At 40.8% G+C, this 22,992-nt stretch overlaps 1 protein-coding gene across 1 annotated transcript in view; it reads left to right on the forward strand.

The window, feature by feature from the left end:
• Positions 1-13,356: 13,356 nt before the first annotated feature.
• The window catches only part of ZNF292 (zinc finger protein 292), a 53,290-nt gene continuing 43,654 nt past the window's right edge, over positions 13,357-22,992 (forward strand). The window contains exon 1 of the mRNA XM_042016149.1: positions 13,357-13,555. Coding sequence (XP_041872083.1) covers positions 13,394-13,555 — 162 coding nt within the window. The 5' untranslated portion in view covers positions 13,357-13,393. The remainder of the gene's footprint in view (positions 13,556-22,992) is intronic.

Here is a 22,992-nt window from a genome sequence, read left to right on the forward strand (position 1 = left end):
GCTTTCATATGCTCACTGTATCACCTCTTCTATTAGTAGAGGTTTATATTATTAATTACTTTCACATTTTGCAGAACTGTATTTCTTGCCTTTTACAAATGAAAGCAGAAAAAATGCCCAAATTCCTCAAATTCCAATCAAACTGCAGCAAGCAAGATGTAGCCTACAGTGCTGATAAGAAAAAAAAAAAAGCATTGACATAGAAACTTAGCTGGAAAAAGGTTTCTAAAGAAAACAGGTTATTTCTATCACATTACCAAGAGGATTGTTACCAGGTTGCTGTTACCCTCTCTGCTGTCCCTGCACAGAGAAAACTGGCTGCCAGGTAATCTGGCTGAATAAAAAATTCACCATACTTAGGTTTGATATTGCAGCAGCACCTAAGAAACCCACACAGAGAACAAGCAGGTAATGGTCCCCTGCCCTGGAGATCTCACCATCGCATAGTGGCTTTGGGGGAATAAAGACATTCCCCTAAACTCTTTCTGTTCAGCCCACTTGGGCATTTTGCTTAAGACATCAGATGTCAAACTGATGTTCTGGGCTTCACCAAAATTTTCAGATGAGGCCTTAGGTCTACATAGTGCAGCAGGTCATTTCCCACACTTGCAGTGGTCTCTTCTGATTATGTCTAAGCAATCCCTTCATACCCAGCCACCTGCCCTTTGGAGGAACTGTGGACAGCATTTGTTTCATATTTGCCAGAGATTATCAGAGCAACTAATAAAGGAAATTATACACAGTATTTGGCTATTGGTGTGACTCAGCACATGGAAAATGGGCTAGAGCGTTATAATTAATGCCACATTGGAAAGCAGGCCAGTGTTGCCCACCTCCGTACAGTTGTCTATCAGAAATAAAAAGGGCTTACATTTACATAATAACACTTCAAAATAGAACTTACAGTGCTTTGAAGGCTGGATATTTGGAGTTGCTTTCCCACATTGTTGAAATTTAGCCATTCTCACAAGGCAGAACAGTAGCCATTTGCTGCCAGCAATATTACATGGCTGTCCTCAGGGACCAGCAATCCATTAAATTTACATCTCAAATTTAGGCTAAATGTCTATCTAAGTCTATCTATATCTATATCTATATCTACATCTACATCTATATCTATATCTATCTATAAAGGTCTAAGCTGTAAATTTGGGAGGAGGGAAAAGGCAGGGAAGGCAGTCTGAAAGCGAGTAAAAATTTAAAAGCTGCTATTTTATACTATTTTGTGATCCACACTATTTCTTAAGGTAAGTTTAGAACACAAAATAAAAGAGCTGAGAAATGACTGAACAAAGTCTCCTGTTCAGATGGTGTAGATGGTGTATGTGTCCTCTTTTCAGACATGAGAAATACAGTAGGAAATGCTTCAGGGGATCACTCCCTGCTTCAGCGTTCAGGAGTTACTTTGTTCATGCAACATTCTGTGTGCTCTTCAGTAGTAAGCTGTCAAGAAGCATAGATTATTGATATTTTACCCTTGCATGAGTGCACAGAAGGAGAAAGCTACCACAGTGGGATTCAAATCCCCTCAACTTTAGACATCTGCAGTACATATGGCCAATGTCCATGCTGGTTGCTCTGGCAGTCAGTTGAAGGACACAGGCATTTTCAGGGTGCCATTCAACTATTCTGTCCTAGCTCTCACCTTAGAATAAAATGCCCTACAATTGCTTCTTTCTCTCCACTGGTTATACACAGGTCAAGAAAGCTGGCTTAGATAGTCATATCTGTTTTTTAAGATATTCACAATGGACTAGATGAATCCAGTCCAAAGCATCTGTAATGTTTTGTCTAATACGCTGGAATGGATATAATCACGCTTTTTCTTTTGCAGTTAGACAATCTGAGAGACATGCTGTAAGTAGAAGTTCTCTGTAACTTCCCACAGCATATCCAGGAGGTTAGAAAGGGGAGGAAAGTGAGGATTGATTTTATCTGCTAATTGCCTCCTAGATTCTTTCTCTTTGTCTGTCTCTTTGTAATCTCCTGTTTTTGTGGTATTTAGCTTAAAATTCTCTGAAGCAAAGGCTATCCTTCTATGCAAATTATTTTTATCCATGATGTGGGCTCCTAGACATAGTATAACAACTACAGACAAACACTCTGCTTGCTTGATACTGAGAAGGGAATGCTCTGCATCATTTGAAAGGATGGTGCTGCAAGTGCAGCAGACTTTCAGGAACATAATCACCTTCCCAGGGTTATTCACAGGTAGAAGTAACTTCACCGGGACTTAGAGTCTGATAGGCGTAGAGAAGTCCACAGACTAACACAAAATGCATTTAAACAATATTGGGTTTGAATTCGCAGAAATATGTATTGAGGTCCTTCAGCTTGTAGAGTCTTTGGTAGAGGCAGATACAGACTGGCAAAAAATCATGCTGGCAAGTGCCACACACAATCTTTAAAGCAAACCTTCAGCTCCAGCTTCACGATGTTTATATCTGAGAGTGCACTACATGCTACTCTAAGAAGGCAGTCAGACCTTCTGGCTATCAAGCTAATAAAAACATTTGAATGTCACCACTTGTTAATTGACTGTAATTTTTTTTCCTGCTAATATCCTTTACAGTTGTTTTGGTAGTTTTTTTAAAAACATTTAAAAACGCGTATCTAAATATTAGGGGGGAAATTCAGAGATAGTAGAGCTTTGCTACTTCTACTGGCTAGGACAAAATACTACCAAGCAAAGTATGACTAAGGAACAAATGTTAACATTTGATATGCCTTGTCAAGCTGAAACATACAATTTTAATTTAAACAGAGCTTCACTGCAGCACTGAACCAGGCAGAGTGCACTGGCCAGTGAAACCAGATTTGCTGCTGTTTGATATGCTGCAGAACATGGCAATACAAGTGATTCATTACAGCAGATAAGGTCACAAGTTTACCATTGATTTATTGGTTTAAAGGGTCGTGTGTGTGAAATCAGCTCATTCTGACAGGGAACAGTAAAGCTCAGTGCCAATACCTTTGCGTTTTGACAGCTTCCTGGCGTTTGCTTTAGGTCTTCCACCAGTGCTGCTTTAATGTGCAGTGAAAACAGAGGAAGAAACATTCTTGGGAACTTTTTCAGACTGACATTCTTAGCAGTACGCTTTAAAAAGCTATATTAAGCAAATCATGAATTAGTACTCACAAACATACGATTAGTATTCCTCAGAGCGCAACTTGCAGAATTGCTCGGTGCAAACAGGCAGGACAGGGAATGTAGTGAGTGGTGGGTTCAGTTTCCTGGGGTGTACAAAAGGGTCCTCTGTGATTACCATCAGTTTATGCTGGAGTTACTCATCCTGCTGTCTGTGAACCAGTAGTGGGGTCACAAGCATCTGGGTGGTGGTCTAGCACATGTTTCCAAGAAGAAATATGAATCCCATGCACATGCTTTCCCTCCCACTCAACCAAATCCTACATACAAAGTTGTGATCAGTGCCAGCTACAAACGAGGAATGAGCAAGCGCTAACCATGGAGAAAGTGATTCATCAGTCTAGCAAATTAAAGTCTAACAAAATAAAATTGAATGCAGAGGAAAGAGTGGGGAAGGAAATGAGGGGGGGAAAAAAGCGTGCATGGATATGAACTGATACTTTCATTATTTACCATATTTGGAATGTATCTTTGAAGGTATGGCTACATATAATCTTCAAAGTTTACCTGAATGAGCCTGAGATTTGTCTCATCAGACACAGGCAACTGCAATGTCAGACAGACAGCTGAAATGTCTTTCTAGATTCCCTCAGAATCAAAAGAGGGGAAAAAAGGCACACTTAGACCTATTTTTGACAACTGTCTCAGGCCAAGATAAATTGGCCACTCTCCTTGGTTATAAGGGGAACCTAGATGTTATCTCAGATGTAAACATGTACATCAGCATTTCAGATTCTTACATTTGGCCAAATAAGGCTCAAAACAAGCCCTAAATTACCAAAACCTCACCTTTTAGCAGCTCACCTAAATTTACTCTATTTCCTATTTCAACCACTAGTTTTGTCAGAGCATCACTACAGACACCAAGGTTCTGAAAGCAGGTTTAAAAAGGCTAAGGCAGGTATCAACAGAGGATCTAGAGGCATTCTGCAGGCACCAGACGGCACCGGGATACCCACCGCAGTGATACGGCCCCATATCAACACACCAGTTCAGTCACAAAAGAAGTAGAGACACGGCAGCGTGCTGCCACATCTGAATTACTGTGTTCAGCTGATAAGCAAGGCTTGTCATCAGAGTCACAGCAACATCCCGGTGCCACTGGATTGCTGCTGTACTCAGGATCAGCACATTTTAGGCGCCTCTGCACATGCTTCCCTGCTCGGGGTGGAGCTCACACGACCGATCCGCCGGCGGCCAAGGACAGGACTCGGTGCTTGAGGCAAGGCTGGCACACGCCCTGGGTTCAACACCTCGCCACACCCAGCCGTGACTCCGTTCACCTCTGCGCTCCCGCCCTACCAACACGCCCTTCCCAACCATCCCGGCGTGCAGAAAGAGAGATAATATCCAACAGCCAGTAGATATTCAAACACATTTCAGGGCAGGGGATCGCACTAGATCCCCAAGCGAGCAGTCTGCAGTTGTTTGCAGAGCAGCCGCGGTGTGAAGTCTCATTAACTTGGGTAATGTCGCAAGTCCCAGCGATTTCAGAGGCATTTAATCATGTACTTACACGTTGGCTGAGCGGAGTGTACGTAAGCACACACGCTTTGTTGATTACAACAATTTTTTTGACACTAAGCACACATGTTGCAGAATGGTATTGCTATTGTCAAGTACAAGCTTAACGAGTCCAAACCTTGATCCCACGATACTTAGGGGGGAAAAAAGTTAGAGGTGGTTAAATTAGTGGGCTGTGACAAAATTAACCATGAATGTTCAGAGAACTAACTGAAGTAATGTTTGAATCATTAATGATGATTTTCAAGAAGTTAACAGCAAGCAAGGAAGGTTCAAACCCTAGAAAAGTATAAATGCAATACTTATTTTTAAAAGAGAGAACAGAACATTTAGAGCATTTTATATTGACAACCTTTTATCCCCTGAAATGGAACAAATTATTAAATATAAAATTTGTAAATACCTGGAAGATTATGATAATTACCAAAAAACAGTTGAAATGGGTTAGTCATGAGAAGAATTGTATCAATTAATGCTAATATCATTCTCGGACAGGATAATTGCTTTAACAAATAAGTGCAAATAGCAGATATGATGCATCATGACAATGACAAGCTTCTGACATTGTTCCACACAGCATTTTACTACGTAAGCCACGTCAGTGCATTCCAGAGGTAAGTAGCAATCCTGTAGGTGCACAACATTTGTAAAATTTTTCTCAAAGTGCAGTAATTGATGGTTTGTTGTCATTCTGGGAAGCTTTCTCAAGAGGAGTGCCACACTACATCATCCTGGGAACAGTTTTATACCCCACATCCATTAACAGCCTGGGCGATGGCATGTGAGTGCACTGACATGGTTTGGCAGTGACATCAGCTTGGGTAAAGTGGCAAAGTGCTTTGAAGGATGGAAACAGCACTAAAAATGGGCGTTGAAGAATCAGCCTAAATCAATCAGACAAAATACAAACCAGACAACACTTTGGAAAGAGAAATATAATGAGGGCAGAAAGTTAAATATAGAATAGGAAACGACTGTGTAGGCAGGAAACAATGGGGGAGATCACAAACTAGAGCCAACAATGTAGCAGATGACACAAAGAAAATCATTCCACTTAAGTCAGCTCTGGCAAAGTCCCAGCAAGTGCAGAACTGGGTTGGGCACCGGACACTGTGCTCCAAGAAATAAAAATTGCAGTCCATCGCTGAGGGTGAGGGACACATATGACAGCAAGGAAAGTAGGAAATACCAGCTGTGAGGGAAGCTGAAGGAATGAGGTTTATGTGGCTTAGAAATAGGGCAGTAAATTGAGAAATAAAGAGCTCAAGGAGAGATATTATAGTAGCACTCAAAAATGTAGTAAGCTGCCATAAAAGATTTGGTGGCTATTGTTCCACTGTGACAACTAGAGGAAGAACAAAGATCAGATGAATTTCCAGCAGGGATTTAAGTCGAGTATTATGAATCCAATCAAACAGTTCAGATTGTGAAGCATTTAAATAGGCTATTTTAGAGGCTGTGAAATCTTCCTTCCAGAAGTCCTGAGCCTGCTTCTTTTGAAATGCCGCACAACAAATTTGTTTGTAAGATTAATAAGAATACTAAAGGTGTACATGGTCATCAGAGAGTCTGAAAGTCTATTTGGTCTCTGTAAGCCAGAAGTTAGTAAGTCAGCGTTGCTACATCATTGCAAGTCCACATCACAATGATTCGCTGTGTCTATAAGGATGGGCTTGAACTGCAACGCGATCAGACCTACATTTTTCCTTGCACAATGGTGCCTAAGGAATGGCATGAACGTCTCAGATCTTTTAATGTAACATAATTTAATGCAGGTTTTGTATTTGAATAGTATGCATAAATCACTGCAAAAGAATTATCTCACTATAAGAAAGGAGCTACTAAACTGTGTATCCTAGACAAAGGAAATATTTTTCAAGAGGTTTGCCTGAGGGGGGATTTAACAGAGGAAGTTAATGCATTCCAGCAAGAATCTCCATCACTATACCAGTGGATTAATTGTAAGTAAATCTAAGGCTCTGAGTGAGGAAAACTTGTAGCATAAGGAATGTAGATGAAAAGTGTGGGATGGCTGTTGAAGATAAATACATAGTTTGAAACAAATTTTAAACTGGTTATATTTTTTCAGCATTTTGTTATTCCCATGACTAACTCTCAGCTATAAGAATGAGGTTTTGATTTAATTCCAAAAAATCATTTTTAAATCAAGAATTCATTAAATTTCCATCTTTTCATTTTCACTGCAGTGGTTTCTTCTTTTGTGCAATGATTTTATCATCTGATTGCAATCAATATTACTGTAACAGGCAGTATATGTAGTTCTTCATCAGTCAGAGAATGGTAAGGGATTACAGAACATTTACACTACCCATTCTTAAAGTCCACTCCTCTAACTCCCCCTCCTGCCTTTTGCAGGTTGAACCATTTTTTCCATCTATTGACACAGGGATCTATATTTTACCAAAGGTTTTCAATATTAATTTGCTGAAAAATTCAACAAAACTTTTTTTTTTAAATAAATGTGTTGCTGCAAAACATGTTCTTGAGAAGCAGTTTTACACTTTATCACTGCAAAGAGCTGGGTGTCACTACTAGGTAAGAAACTGGTTCTAAAACAGCTAAATCATGAAGAGTCAGGAATGCAGAATGCAGATCAACATGAAAAACAAAACCTTCTTTTAACTGACCTTACACCTACGTAAGTTCTTCCTTTACCTAATAGCAGGATATTCAGTTTTATTTTAAATATACTCTCTCTTCTCCTTCCCCAACTTGTTCACAAGAACTGCCCTATCCTGATGCCCAATCCCTTTCTTCCACACTCATCAAAAAGATTCAGTTCTTAGACACAAAATTAAAGTAACCACAAAAAAAAAAAAACAACCCCCAAAACCAAACCAAAAACGTTTCAGTGGAATCCTCCTAATTGAAAAGCCAAATCTTGCCCAATGGGGAAGGGAATGAAGAAGAGTTCAATGACAGGAAAATACACCCATCTCCAGAACACCCTTTCTTTCTCTTAATAATTTTTTAAAGTATAGCTAGAACTCTGCTAGATTCTCTCAATGAGAATAAAACCATTGAGGATTCAGGCAGTGCGCACTGGGAAGCGAACAAAGGAAAATGATAAACAGGAAACACAATTGGAAAGGTAGAAAGGCACCATTAATTACAGGTATTAGCACTGTGGTTTGTATTAAATTATGTAAAATGAGAACATATCCACTCCCTTGCTTTTAAGGTAGCTCCAAAAATATTTTGTAAGATTTCCTTCTGAAAAAACAGCTCAAGCCATAACCCAGGCTGTATTTTCAAATGTGCTGTCCTCCCTCATCGTTAATTTGCTCCTTTCTGCAACCTGAAAATAGATATTGCGAAAACTTTCTCCATTTCTCCCCCCAGTCTATGCAAAGACAACCTACAGACCAGGCTCTGCTCAGTTGTTTCTTTTCTTGCTGTCAGACATATAGGTCATGTTGATTACTGAGCAATATACAGACCTACATCAATGATTTTGAATATAGGTGAATGTGGCCCCAGCCTTGACAGAAGCCATCAGTATAATTAAGGAAGATGTGACCACACAAGATTCATTTTCTTGCCTCTTTTGGAGTTTATGTTTTATTTGCAATTAATTTTCATTATCAGATCCCTTTGTGCAAATCTAGTATTTTACCATTTTTATGAAGTTTCTTTTGTAACCTTGTGAAGGAACACTTACGTGCCTCAGAAACAGCACTATTTATTTTCTAACATGGTAGCTATATCTGTTTCAACATACCCAATAATCAGTTAACCCGTTTTTCTTCTCACACTACCATCCTTCAGCTTGAAAAGCTTTTGTCCTAACTAATGTTCACTTTTACTGTTTCCAGACTGAAATGATACTTCTTTTCACCTTTTGTTTCACTAAGCTAAATGAACCATTTTTATTCTCCTCTCACAAAATAGATTCTCCATATTACTGATCCTTCTTTGAGTCCTTCTCTGTACCTCCTGCAGTGCGATTTCATCTTTCCTGAATAATAGTGACCAGAATCGCATAAATTGTTTCAGATGAGATGAGACCAGTGTTTTTATCTGCAATATCTAATGGAAATAGCTGACCTGGCATGACACGTGATTTTAGTAACTTTTTTTGCAGCTGGAATATATTTATGAGTTGGCCATCCTCAACTAACACAATGAGCACTTCCTACCCACTGTTACTTCCAACTAATGAGGTTCTCCCCCAGCAGAAAGTACTGCTGTTAGTCTTCTTGCATGTTGTATTATTAAAATCAATCCAATCTGTTATTAAGGTTCTGAAGGTCGTCTAGTCTTGATCCTTCTTATATGGAAATTGTCTCACTATTTGTATCATCAGCACATCCATTATTATAGCTCATTTTTTTCCCCTACATCATTAATGGAAATTTCTGGATGAATAAAGATCTTCTGATGTTTCAGATGGGTATGTGATAGGTTTTTTGCTTTCATCTCAAATATGGAAACATTCGTTTTCATATCTTCTTTCTCATTAGCCCCTGCTTTAACTTCCTTTGTAAAGGAAGCTGAGCTTCTCAAAATTCTCACTTTATTCTTACCCTTCTTAATATTTTTCAAGTAATCATTTTGTTCCATTCCTTTCAAGCTTTTGATTGTTCCCAACAACCCTTTTGAAGTGGCTATTTATCAAGCTGGGACTGACTGTCACTCTTGTTTGATATTTGAATTACAGATATGTTTTTTCAGAGAGATTTGGCAGCTGCCAAACTTTTTCTAAATGCAAGTCCTCAACCACCTAGATGCATTTGTCATCACCAGCTCATTCCCTTAATTTTTTGAAGTTTGACCTTTGAAATTAAGAACCTTAGTTATCAACCTACTTTTGTTCCAAGTAGTATTCTTCCTACTTAATCTTCCAAAAACTATTTCTCCCCAGACTTGAAGCCAAACATCTCCATCACATCTTCATTCTCTCTAACAGAAGCTCTTTGACACATCTTCCCAACATGGACTCAAACCAGTTCTGCTTTATCTGTCCCGTCGCTGTTTGTTACTTTAATATCTATCACACTGCAAATTCTAATCCTCCATTAATCCCCTTTGCTTCCCAAACACCATGAGTGTTCTAGTATTTGTGTGATTCCATCCTAATTTTTATTCTGTCATATCTTCTGTTATCCCTAAGAGATCTAGTTTTCTTGCCAGGACTCCAATGATATACAAATATCACAGCTGTTTCTTGCTAACATGACATTCTCCCAGGAAGAGTCAGTCCTCCTCCCAATTATCAGCTACATACAGTCTAAGCTACACTGTCATCACTATTCCAACTCTCTCTCTTTGCTGTCATCATCCTAACCTCTGATACTTTTCTTGCTATTTGCTCAACTTCCCTCTTCCAGTACCCAAAACCAAACAGTGGGTGACTAAATTAAATTTTTTCTATTTTCAAAGCTATTTCAAACAACTGATAGGTAAATAACCCACATACAGGGGAGTTTAGGTCACAAAGACTCCTTTCTCTCTTACGCATTTCTAACCAGGTCCTTCATCCCAAAACATACAGAGTATCTGATGTGCCTCCTCTAAATGACAGCTTTATTTGAGACATGAGAATTGAAGCATGGAGCTAGGAAAACACCACACTGTGGAAATAATGAATCAGTCAAGGAAGCAGCAAGAATAAGAGAACAGGGAAGAGGGTAATTGAACCCCAAAGAAATTCCTGATGGTGATGAAACCTTACTGCCACAAGCCCTTATCTTAAATCTTTATTTTGAGCACATCCAAGTAATAAGTCTTTCAGCTTCTCTTAACAAAAAATTCTGTCCTTGAACTGGTGTAAAAGTCAGGTCCTTTCCCTTCCAGTCTTCCATCTTTGTTCCTTGGACTGTTTTGATTGGGTTAATTCTTTTCACCCTTCATGGGATTTATTGTCCTTCCCCATACACACATCTTCCTCATCTGCTTCTTTCTTCTCTGTATTTTCCATTTTAACAGCAAGTGGGTTACTTGACTATATTTACACTGCAATGTAAGCCTCCTCTCTCTTATATTCACATACTTCCACTGCCACATAGTCTGCCCCACATCATGTCCATGAAGAAATCAGGTATCTGAACCTCTTCTGTGCACAATCTCTTTTTCCTGTCACCATCAAGCACCACCTCTTCTCTTCCATGAGCTCTATGTACCACAGTGTATCTTCTGTCAGGAGTCAAATACAGGATGAATAATACAGCCTTGTAGTTACTCTTTATTCTTTTCCTCTCTCTCAGGCCATTGCCATGCTTGACTCAGTTGCTGTCATCATATTCTCACTGTTGTCAAATAAGAAAAATGTAACTCCTTAGTTATTCACCACTGTTTGTGGTCATTCCTTCTATGTAATAATTCCTTCCTTGGTCTCTTAGATATAAGCTTAGCAATTAACTGCCTGTGAGTCATGATTAAAGACAGGATTCCTCCCCTGCACAAGGCCCCTGGAGGCTTAAGTCCAAGTCCTCTTCAGGGTAGCACAACTGAAGGATGGGCTGCTTTCTGCTTGACCCTGAGGAGAACAAAACAAACAACACTTACTCTACCCTCTCCAAGTGCTAACCTTTGGCATGAGCAAGAAACCCATATTCCCTTTCTCCTTCCTTCCTGGCCTGGGCTCAATTCAGAACACTCTCTGGTCAAGGCAGAAACAATACAGCAAGCTAAAACAAGGATGGACCATCAGTTGGGCTATTGTGGTTTACCCTTAAGTGAAAATAATTGGAAACAGCACAGTACAGGACAGAGTTAACCAGAGATAACCAGAGAAGGTATTTTAGTTCCTGCAGATATATTAAGTGATTGAGAAAGAATAAATAGGTCTTCATGCCATTGTTTTTAGCATTTGCAAGACTGATTGGTACTGGTGTTATAGGCAGTTTGGTAGCGACGGATACACGCAAACAAAATAGATTTTCCTGGTACTACATTAAGCCTTAAATGGAAAAGCTGAAAGTTTTCTCTTTTTCTGCTTGCAACAGAATGGATTTCCTGTGCAGTAAGAGTCAAGAAACTGAAAAGGTTTCTGGCTTACAAGTCGCAAATAAGATATCTACTTGGATGCTTGTATGGAAAACTAGAAACACACCACTTTGGGTTCACTGCTATGACCCAAATGTGGTCATTTTTGGACCAGATTCCCAGGCCTGCCTCCAAAATGTTGCATATTCGGTGCTATCACTGTGAACGTCTACACTTGCAGACTAACATTTCTGCAGTCTTGAAGGAACCTCTTTTCTTCCCAGCTCTGATTTAGCGTTCTTTTCACCATATGCCTCAGTTTTCAGCTGTATGCAAGAAGTAAGTAGCATCATTTGCCCTTTGTGACCAAAAAAAAAAAAGAGAACATGAACATCAAATCAATCCAATGGTCAAACAAGATAAGGTCAAGGGTACAGGATATTGAGTTAAACCTGGGTCAGAGCAACACTGAAAGGCATATTTAGGGGCCTGATGGTAGTCTTTTCCATCCAAAAGACTGTTACACTCATTTTAAGTTCATGCAAAGTACCAGTGTTCCTCGTTTTTCAGATTATGTGAAATGCCCAGTTTAAGACAGTGCTGGCTGTCTATGAGAAATGATTCAGTTCAGTTCAGGCAGGGCTCTCGCTGCTGTAACACATTTCCTCCTCACTTCCTCAATGAGCACTGGTAATGTGCAGAGTGTGAAGCCATCAACCCACATCAACCCATGCAGCCTAGAAGACTGCAAAACATGTATCCATGCCAGTTCAGTGTCCATCAGATCCATATTTTTCTTCTCATCAGAATCAATGCCTCAAGCCCATCTCCACTATTTCCAACACCGGTGACAGATGAAAGAGACTCCTCGGCTTTTTTAGTAGATGCAGGGAAGGACAGCGTCCATCACTGGAGCTTTGCACTGTTGTGAGAACATCACCATTGTGTGAGAGGGTGCTTGGCCCAGCAACAGGACTGCAAGGGCAACAAAGCCCTCTAGAACCTCCAGATCTCAACTGCTTCGTTTGAAGAGCCAAGCTGCACTTTCCATCTCCAATTATAATAAAAGCAGGACCATCTAGGTATGAAGAAGACAACTCAGTGGCATCCTTGAGGCTAACACACTTTCTGCAGAGGAAGAAAGGTGAGGTAATCAACACTTCACAAAACTCCAGTGGTGTCATTCCTGGCTGGCCCAGCAGTGGTTCGTGCCACATGGTGCTCTCAGGTGGGAGGTGAGACTGGATGAGGCCCTTAGTGCCATGGTCTAGTTGATGTGGTGGTGTTCGGTCATAGGTTGGACTCGATGATCTGAAAGGTCTTTTCCAACCCAACTGACTCCGTGATTCTGAACTCGAGGGACAGCGGCAAAAACTGACCAGCCCAGCCCGTCCTCACTGCCCCCGAGGCCGCCGCCATTTGCGGCCGTTTTGCCGCCAAAACGCGTCGCCGCGCGGGCGGGGGAGGGCCCCGTCACGTGGCCGCGCGGGGGCGCGCCCCGGCGCGCGTGGCGTCGCGTCACGTGAGGCGTGGAGGCCCCGCCCCCTCCCCGGCCCCAGTCCTTTGCGCCGCGGGGGGACGGCGGGCGGTGCGCGCGCGCGCGCGCCGCGCGCTCTCGCGCGTCTCCATCTCCTCCGCACGTGACCCCCCGTCCCTGGAACGTGGCATTGTGTAATCACGTGACCCGGGAGCGGAGCGGGGGGAGCCGAGGGAGGCAGGGAGGGAGGAAAGGGGGGCGGGGGGGCTGCGTACGCGACGGAGCGGGGTGCGAAGATGGCGGACGAGGAGGCCGAGCGGGAGAGCGGCGGCCCGGGCGGCGACCTCCTGGAGCTGCGGCGCCTACGGGAGCGGCTGCTGGAGCTGGAGACGGGGCTGCGGGAGAGCCGCGAGCCGGCCGTGCAGGCGGCCACCGAGTACTGCAAGCAGCTCTGCCAGGTCAGGCCGCCTCTTCCCTTTTCCCTTCCCTTCCTCCCGTGCCCTGCCCCCGCCCGCTCCCTCCCCTCCCCCGCGGGGTGTGGGGGTGTGTGTGTGTGTGTGTGAGCTCGGCCGGGCCGGAGCGCGGGGGCCGGGCGGGACCAGCGCCGCCCCCGCCGCGGGGAACCCGCAGCCGGCGGCCCGATGCGGCGGCTGGCCCGGGAGGGGGGGAGCGGGGACTCGGTGCTCGGGACCGGGCTGGGCAATCGACGCCGCCGCCGCTCGCTGTGGGCTGAGGTGGAGCGGCCCCCGCGCCCGCTGCCGCTCCGGCCCGGCCCGTAATCCCCATCCCCCGCTTCGCCTCCCCCCGCCTCGGTTCTCGCGGTCTCCAGGCCCCTTTGTTGTGCTCTGCGGCTCGGCTTATCGAAGGGCCCTTTGTTCCTGGCGGTGGCGGACCGGGGGCCCCCCCGTCCCCATCCCTCTGACACCCCTCCTCCCCTGGGGGCGAAGGGAGGGAGGCGGTGGTCCGGGAGGTGGGGGCTCCGCTGCTCCGCCGAGGGGCCGGGCAGGAGCTGGAAGTCCGTCTCTGCTCCCTCGACGCGGGGCTCCTGCTCTATGCCCCCTTCCTCCCCCCGCTCCCTTCCCTATCTCGTACCCTGGAGGGATAGCGGAGTTTCTGCCATCCTGGGAAGGAGAAGGTGGTGAAGGTGGTGGTGGACTATACAAAGTCGCCGCTGGTGGTGGCAGGTCTGTAGGTCAGTGGTGCTGCTCCCCGTTTTCTCGCCCTGTCAAGGGAGTGCAATCCCACCTCGGGAGTGGGCTCCCGAGCCGGCACTGTTTGAAGCACCATTGTGTGTAATTACTGTGCCGTCGGGAAAAGGCCTGCTTCCCGGAGCTTGGGCTGGCCCTAACGCGGGGTTTGTTTGCAGGTGTTTCTTCTGAGCTGGTGACCCTGCTGAGTATCCCTTCCTAAACAAACTTTATGGTGCTAGCTCCACAGACTGCTAAAAAAGCAGATTGCTCCATTTTAGTCATGTCCGTGTCTATACATGGCCCTGATTTCTCTTGGGTATCCTTTCTTGGATGGCATTAGTTGTGTCCCAATGTATAAAACAAATTCTCAAATATTCTAGGCCACAGAAACCACTACTTCTGTAGCTTTATTGTGTTTAATAGTCTGTCTGATAAAAGTGATAGTGTTTGTTTACACATTACTGTCACCCATTCATGGACCGTCAGGCAAATTGTTAAAAGGTGCATTGGATAAGAGTGAATTCACATGGTTGGTTTGAAATGTGTTTTATTTATGATTTTGTATCTGGTTTCTTAAAGAGTTGATTCTTGGTAGCCACTGTAGCATGCTAATTTCACATCTGTCCCTTCTGGATGAAACTGGGCTCTACTTTCTACTAACCAGGAAGATTTGCTACTAAGTATTTTAAGTGTATTTTTATTTTATTTTGTATATACAGGATTCATATGTCAAGTTCTTTTTTCTCTGGTCCAAATTGATCATAATGTTCCTGGTTAGAATGTCCATGTAGATGTACAGAAAGATTGGTTTATATTGGTTCAGATCAGTGTGTTCTCGGTCTATTTTGCCTTTGTGCCTGCTTTCCTAACTTCATACTCTGAGAGGTGTAAATCTGCCTTTCCTGGCTCCGGCTCGACTTGTGAATGAGCTGTTCATTGAACTGAAGTAGTGTTGGGTAGGTGGGAATGAAGGCACCATCCTTGACATGTACAGAGTAGATTACTGATGTCTAAAGCAGATTTATCACTGAAATTATGGTTGCGTGTTCTTAGTGAGTGGCTTCAAGAGCAGATTGATTGATTTAAAGTTTAACAAGTATGAATATTCTTCTTATTACTTTAATGACTGTTACAAAAGTCTGTTGTAAGGCCCAAGTGTACTAGTTTTCTTAACCATGCACCTTTTAAAAACAAGCCTCACTGAACAAATCAGTTGTGTAGAAACTGACTTAGAAGCCGTGCTGGTTTGAAATGAGTTACTGTTGCTTTCATACCAAGATTTATAGTACAGCCGTATCTGTTTTTGCAGGCTGAAGGCTGATGTGTAAAACTGAGAGTTGAGACATGCCATTCAATGTTGAAAGATCCTGCTTTTCAAATTTTGGACAGGGGTCTAAACAGATGCTTAATGTATTAAAAAGTGTTGTTAGGCAAGTATTTTTGTACTGGTTCAGCAGGTATTCTTTAAAATCTGTTCACCTGTGCTTCCAGAATACTTACCCAGCCTCTTCTACAGTTTTAATCCTTCATTTGGGCTAACAAGAAACAGTATTAATGATTCAGAGAGTAGACTGAGCTAGTTAGTTTAGACTGCATGACACAGGTTGTAGAAAAACCATGTAATATAAAAGCCATCTCAGAAATCTCTTTTAAATAACAGTAAATCTCTTTTAAATAACAGTTTAAAGGTATTGGCCATGATTTCTAGAATAAAGTCCTTGAAAATATATGCATGAAAAAATGATTGGTCAAATACACAAAACTCAGAGTTGTTATTATTATTATATTATATATACAAATTGAATATATGTCACTTATTTGTATCTTGGGTCTAGAAGCTCAGTTATGAAGAAATATTTTAGTATTTCAGTATGATTTTGCCTGCTTTTTTTTTTTTTCTTCATGCTTAGTTTCTAGGCATGTAATAACTGCACAGATCTTGGAAGGTCTGGTGCCCTTGTTTTGTTTTGCCAACTAGTCACTCTGAAGCCCAGCAACCACCTAGGTTGTGGCCATAAGTAAACTTTTATCTTTTTTAATGAAGTGGGTAACAGTGTTCAAGAAATAAGCTAAAGAATGTGCAGTAAACCATGGAAAGATCCTTAGGTTCAAAGGCAAATAAAGGATTTAAGTATTCTGTGCTTATTAAATGAAGTGGGAGCTGTACAGCCAAGTCCTTTATCTGGTTTTGAAATACCTCAGTTTGAAATATGTTATTGTTTATAATCCAACAGTGTAGAACAACTATTAAAAACACAGAAAAACAAGATGGACAGAGAATGTTATAGAACTGTTTTCTTCTCTTGTAAGAATAAAGCTTACTTTGATCTATTTTATATGTGGCATTTCATTAGCTATAAATACGTTTGTGTGTTGCTGCTGATCGCTCTGTGAAATGGTGCAATTATTCTTAAATTTTAAGGGGATTATAGACTGGACCTTAATCCTGTACCAGATCTGTGTGATTGTAGTTCAGTTCTCCATTGTCAGCATGCAATAGAGAGCATTATTTTTATTGTTAACAAGTGGAATTCCCATCCAAATGGATATATGTAAAATGATATTTTAATTGTGATTTGTGCTCTTCCATTGCAATTTGATAATGAGCAAATCCTTGACAAATGGTTGTGTTTTCACAAACTATATGTGTACAGGCTGTGGCAGACAAAGCAAGTTATCTTCAGCTTGTAGTGACTAAAAATTGCAAGTGTAAATATTGCAAGAATTCAGAATGGTCCAAAGAAGATTGCTGTTGTTGTCACCATGTGGTGGCTGATTAGACTACTTTCCAACTTGGCTCTTAAAGGTGACGAGTTGTTTATATTCATTTGTAGAAGACCAAAATGTATGTTTGGGTTTTTTTGCTTGAAGGCTAGGTGAATGTGCTGCTGGTGGTTATATCAGAGCTCCTCACTATGGGCTGTGTACCCTTCCAGTTGTCATTACCCAGTATACCCCTTTTTTTTTTTCCTACACCAGATTGCAGGCTTGTAACAAATTTTCTTTTGTCACTTGCTAGTTGTGAAATCTTTGTGGTGCTTCTACCTCTTCTGACTGTTTTTCTGTAGTTGACGTGTTTTATCTTTTAGTCTTCCCTCCTTTGTTATTTTGACACTTCATCTCTTTCCTGAATCTGCTTCTAAGGGTTGGGTTTTTTTCTCTCCTGCTGTAGTTTGTGGTACAAATTCTCCAAAACTGTGAGGTGGTTAGGTTTGTTCTACTAATGTACAAGTTGTCAACATGAAGTGGCCTATATTATAAGCATAAGATACTATGTGGATTGTTGTGTAGCCTTTCCTCAATAACTTTGCCTGCGCTTTTTGTTCATTTCTTGGTTGTCTTGTCATGCCTGCCTGTTAGGAGAAAGATTGTGTTAAAATGTGTTAAAAGCGCGCTTGGCTGTTAGTAGACACATTAATATCCTTCTAATGTAGGCAGTTTACCCAGCAGTAACCTAGAATCTGCTTAATACTAGCAGAAAAGGTATAATGATGATAGAAAAATTTGGTGGGGGGGGTGGGTAATGAAAATTTTTGGGCATTTCAAAAGAAACCCCAAAATTTCTTTCAAAGAAACCTTGTTTTTAACTGCTCTGGTTGCATAGTTTGTTCCTACTGTTTTAAGCTGGTTTTTGCTGTGTGTTGAGGTTCTAGTGAAGTATTAGGACTTTAAGGTCCTACCCTATTTTTTTGGGGTGTGCTGTCATGCTAGAGTAGATCTTGATAATATTGGGGGATACATAATCTAAGAGGTCCCTCGTAAAAGCAGGCCTGCATATCTCTACATAAAAACCTCTATTATTATTATTATTATTATTATTATTATTATTACATATTTGTAAGCACTGTATAGTACAAGTTTTCGCTAGTTACTTGTTTCTATTGGAGGTTAGTCTTATGTTTTCTCTTATAAATTCCCCTATTAATCTTACTATAATTGGCATTCAGTTTTTATATCTTACAGACTTGACAACTTTCTGGTGCTGTCATCCTCTTCAGCTGTCATTGCCTTCTTCACTTTTAGTCTCAACTTCCTCTTCAGACCCAAGATTACAGAAATGATCTTCAGTTCGATCCATAAAATTTGAAATAAAGCCTTTCTTAAACCTTTTACTTATATTTTCTGGATTTATCCAAACACAGAGTCTGTCTTAATCTAATGACAAGGAAGTGTTTCAGTAGGCTGCTTTATTTTTTCCTGCAGGAGTTAGAGTATGATCCCTTGCCAGGAGTAATTCTGTTTATAAAGACCTCAATAACCTTTGAAGGATGTTTTTTTGCTATTTTGTTGAACACCTGCAGTTGTGATGTGACCATAAGATTAGTGTTCACTGATGATGAGAAACACCACCAGGGAAACATCAGGTGTCCTTTTAATACAAGTAGAAGATGTTTCCTCTTTTTCTTAATATCACATCTGATTTCTTACTCCAGACAACTTTCATCAAACTCCTTGCTGAGTGTACAGGTAGATGTCCGCCTTAGATTTTGTTTGGCTCAACAGCGATGTTACATAATATAGGCACAAACTGGTGGAATGTAACTGTTGGTAAGGTGGATACTTTTTGAGCTTTCAGTTCAATTATTCCCTGTCTAACAAAGACTTTGTCTCTTCTTTTGAGTATGCGTGAATTCCATGGCTTCTACTTCTTTAAGTAAAAGGTGTTTTCTCTTGAGTCCAGTGAGTGATTTTTACACTGAGGTAACACTTAATAGTTTCTGTTAGCTGTTTCTGTCTTTACACATTTGCCTCTACCATTCTGTGTTGCTTCTGGTCTCACAGTTCCTCTTTCTTTCGAAATACATTACCATGAGTGCAAGATTCCCATCATAACTTCTAATACTTCTAATTTTGCTTTCATATCGGTGACCTCCAGATGTTCTGCTGTTCAGGGAGATGTACAGCTGCCAGAAATCGCAAGGAATCTGCTAAAATAGAGTACACCTCACAGATTCCCAAGTGCATGGCATGAAGAGAAACACCTGTCACCACTGTGTCAAGTCATGCAGACTTTCAGCTGCCTCAGGCATTTTTGTGCTACTTCATCACTGTAAGACCTGCCATGTCAAACGTTATCCCTTTGACTGGGGAGGGGGATAGAAGCGAAACCCCCTGTTTTGTTTTGGGTTTTTTTTAAGCTAAACTATATGGAGTTAGGGAAATTGTCTTGCTTTCAAATGAAACAGTGGACGTGTACATATCCGGATAAAATGTGTATGAAAAACATTTCAAAGAAAACACCATCCCTGTTTTGGGTAAATCTAATCAATGAGCATAAATGTTCTAATCCTTGTCCTCAATAATAGCATCAAGCCCAGCATTATGCTAGATTGGAGCTGGTCTTTGTTAGAACTTCTGAGATCTGTACTATAGGGTTTTATTAATAAATTTCCTGTATTGAAATAAGCCAGGTAGACCAGGGTTCCAGACCAACACTGATTATTGGTAAGCCATAGCTACGAGTGTTTGTTTAATCTGTCCTTAAAAATACCCATTAAAAAAGATGCAAAAGAAGTCCCTGCATAATACATTTCAGTTCCATGTTCTTTGCCTTCAATAACTTCTTCCCCCCACCCTTGCAGTATAACTTAATATCTTGTTGGAGCTTAAGACTACTGTGATTTATTATATCCCATGTAGATATGAAAAGTAGCATATTCCCTTTCTGTTGGAAGCACCTCTTATATTTTCAGTGCTATTTTCAGTTCTTTTCTGCTTTTTCCTTTTGAGAACAGTTTTTGCACTTCTTGATGTTAAATTTTTCTTATTTTGCCCTTTCCTTTTGCTTTGTTGCTATATCCTTGGAATGTATGGGATTTTTGAAGTCCTTATCTGCCGGGCAGGTAGCAATCTACTAAGAATTTGGTAGGGAGGTGACAGTCTATCTAAGTATTAAGTTAAAACATTTCTCTTTTCAAGTACAAATATTCAAGAGAAGAGTGATAGTTTTCTGAAGCATAAGAAATTAAGGTAGTTAAGAAGATAAAAATGTAGATGGAGGGATAAAAATTAACAAAACTTCAGCATGTTGACAAAACCTCATCTTTCCATGTGAGTTCAGCAAATAGATACTTAGTTTCATAGTTACCCTGATGCACGTTTTGCTGAGTTAAAGTTACTTGACGCTTTTACCGAACTTAGGGAGAAAAGCCCTTCTACCAGCAAACCACCATTTCTCTAAGAAACACTTCTAGTGAAAAGTTAATACTTACAGGTTATGACATGTGGATACAGTTCTGCATAATATCCTTGAGTCTTGTTGCCCATTCAAAGATTAAGAGGCATTCTGCTTTACATAGTCCTTCATCCCTTTAAAAAACCCTCTAAAGACCTCCCTGTAGATTCCTGTTTACTTGGAGTAGTTGGCTGTAAGCAGTAGCTGCACATCTATGCTGGCATAACTAAATGTATTGGGTACTTTCTGTACTGACACATACGTTCCTGCCTTTACCTTTTCCCACAAATCCAAACTTTATTCCCCACTTTTGAACACTGTATATAAATAAAGTTCAGGTTGCTTTCTAAAACTGCAATTATTGAAGAGTCACTGTTTAAAAAGCATGGCATATTGACTATAGAAAGCATTGTGCAGGGCTGTACAAGGAGTGTATGTATGTTAACATTAACGTCCAGTAAGGCATCTCATTCTATCAAAATATCTACATTGTATGTCTCACTTTCATAATAATGACCTTAGATATCTATCTAAATGTTCAGTCCATTTTCTATATATTTTAAATTTTTTAAAATTATTATTTTGATAGAGAAGGAATGCTTCATAAACCGCAGGTCTTGAGGGAAGGAAGCAAAAAAAAGAAAAAGTGCTCTTCTGGGGGATCTTTGAATGACTTAAGAATTAGGGAGTTTCATTGAGCCTTTTCCATTTACTCTGCCATTTAAATATCATCATTTTCTTGTACTCTAGGCTTATTGCAGACATACTTTGTTGTACGTTGTTTCCACATAAGACTTCTTTAAGTTATGGATCAAACTAGAACAGTTACGAGACATCAGCCTGTTGTTTCTTCTGTGTGGTACATTACCTAAACTGACATACAAGGCAAAGAAGCTATTTAAAATTCACGTATGTTGGGAGCATATCTTCAAGAAATAGTGCTCCAGGCATTGATTTATACCTATCAAAAATTTTTCATTAGTGTTTTTTAAAGGCCTCCATGAGCAGTTGTAATATAGTGTGTATAGTTACATAGTTTTCATGAAGGAAACTAGCATGACATTCTTAGGCCACCAGATTCTTTACAATGATGGTGTACAACAGTTTGCAAATTTAACAGGTAAACAGTATGGCTTGAAACTATCTTTTGAGATAGCATTTCCCATTTTATTAGGCCTGTGCTTTTGCATAGGTTAAGAACTTAATGTCTCGTGTTTTAGGGAGTATGCAAGTCTTTTTTTTTTGAGGTATGAAATATTTTTTTCTGTTTATCTTTTCAAATATGTGTTAAAGACAACTCCATGGTATTATTTCTCAGATCTTTCATCTCTAAGGATGAACAGCACTGCTTTCATTTGTGAAGAGTTAATCTAATAACACCTAGTACTTGACAGAACAAAGACTTTCAGAAAGAAGGTATATGTAACATCAAAAAGACAGTGGAGCTTTATAAAATTGTTCTCTGAAAATAGACCTGATCCAGTAGGAAGTTGGACTAAACTTGCAAAAACATGTGCCTTTTTTTGGTAAAAATAGTTTGATCAAATGTCTTCTCCCTGTAACTGTTATACAGTCTTCTGGCATACAGTATTTCTAGCTTTATGATTTCCTGTATGAAGGTAAAGTAAATTGATGTTTCATCAGAGAAACAGGAAAATCCTGTGCTAACTAATGTAGCTCTCACTTGATTGCTACTCATTCTGACCTAGTCATACAGTTCTTTGTCCTTATAGGAACTCATGTACCGTGGACAACTACCAAAGCTCCATCCATCTTCAAACACTGACTCCTAGTGTTCATTCTCTCCTAACTGCTGTATGCGTGCATTTGTTGCTTTGAGAACCTTAACTCCATGAAGTAAAATTCTTTAGGATAAAGACCAGTCTTTATTTTGTAACTCTCTGCTGTCTTTTGGGGTGAATAGAACAGATTTCGTTTGACCTGGTAGTGAGTATGGTGTAGCATTTTCAGTGTCCTGTATATCAAAAAACACAGAATTTAGAAGGATTTCTCTTCTGTTTTTCAGAATGATTGAGAGAATGGGTTCTGTTGCATAGACAAATCCTGTTTGGTATTCGTGTATCTAACAGACCAAATATTGTTTTGGTGTATTGGTAAAGTATTTTCAGTGATCAGGCATTAAATCAAATAATGAATAAGGAGTTCCTCAGTATTGTGATTCATAGAATCATAGAATGTTAAGGGGTTAGAATGAAACTTAAAGTTTATCTAGTCCTAAGCCTCCTTGCTGTGGACAGGGACACCTCCTACTATACCAGGTTGCTCACGGCCTTATTCAACTTGGCTTTGAACACTGCCAGGTTTGGGGTGTCCTGCCTGGGCAACCTGTTCCAGTGTCTCATCACCCTCACAGTAAAGAATTTCTTCCTAATATTTAACCTAAACTTCCCCTCTTTCAACTTGTACCCATTACTCCTTGTGCTATCACAACTGTTCCTGATGATGAGTCTCTCTGGCTTCCCTGTAGGCCCCCTTCAGATACTGGGAGTTTGCTGTGAGGTCTCCACAC

The sequence above is a fragment of the Corvus kubaryi genome, unplaced genomic scaffold, assembly GCF_017639235.1.
Source record: "Corvus kubaryi isolate FWS band 111438036 unplaced genomic scaffold, C.kubaryi_AGA036_p1.0 split3-73, whole genome shotgun sequence".
NCBI classification, from domain to species: Eukaryota; Metazoa; Chordata; class Aves; order Passeriformes; family Corvidae; genus Corvus; species Corvus kubaryi.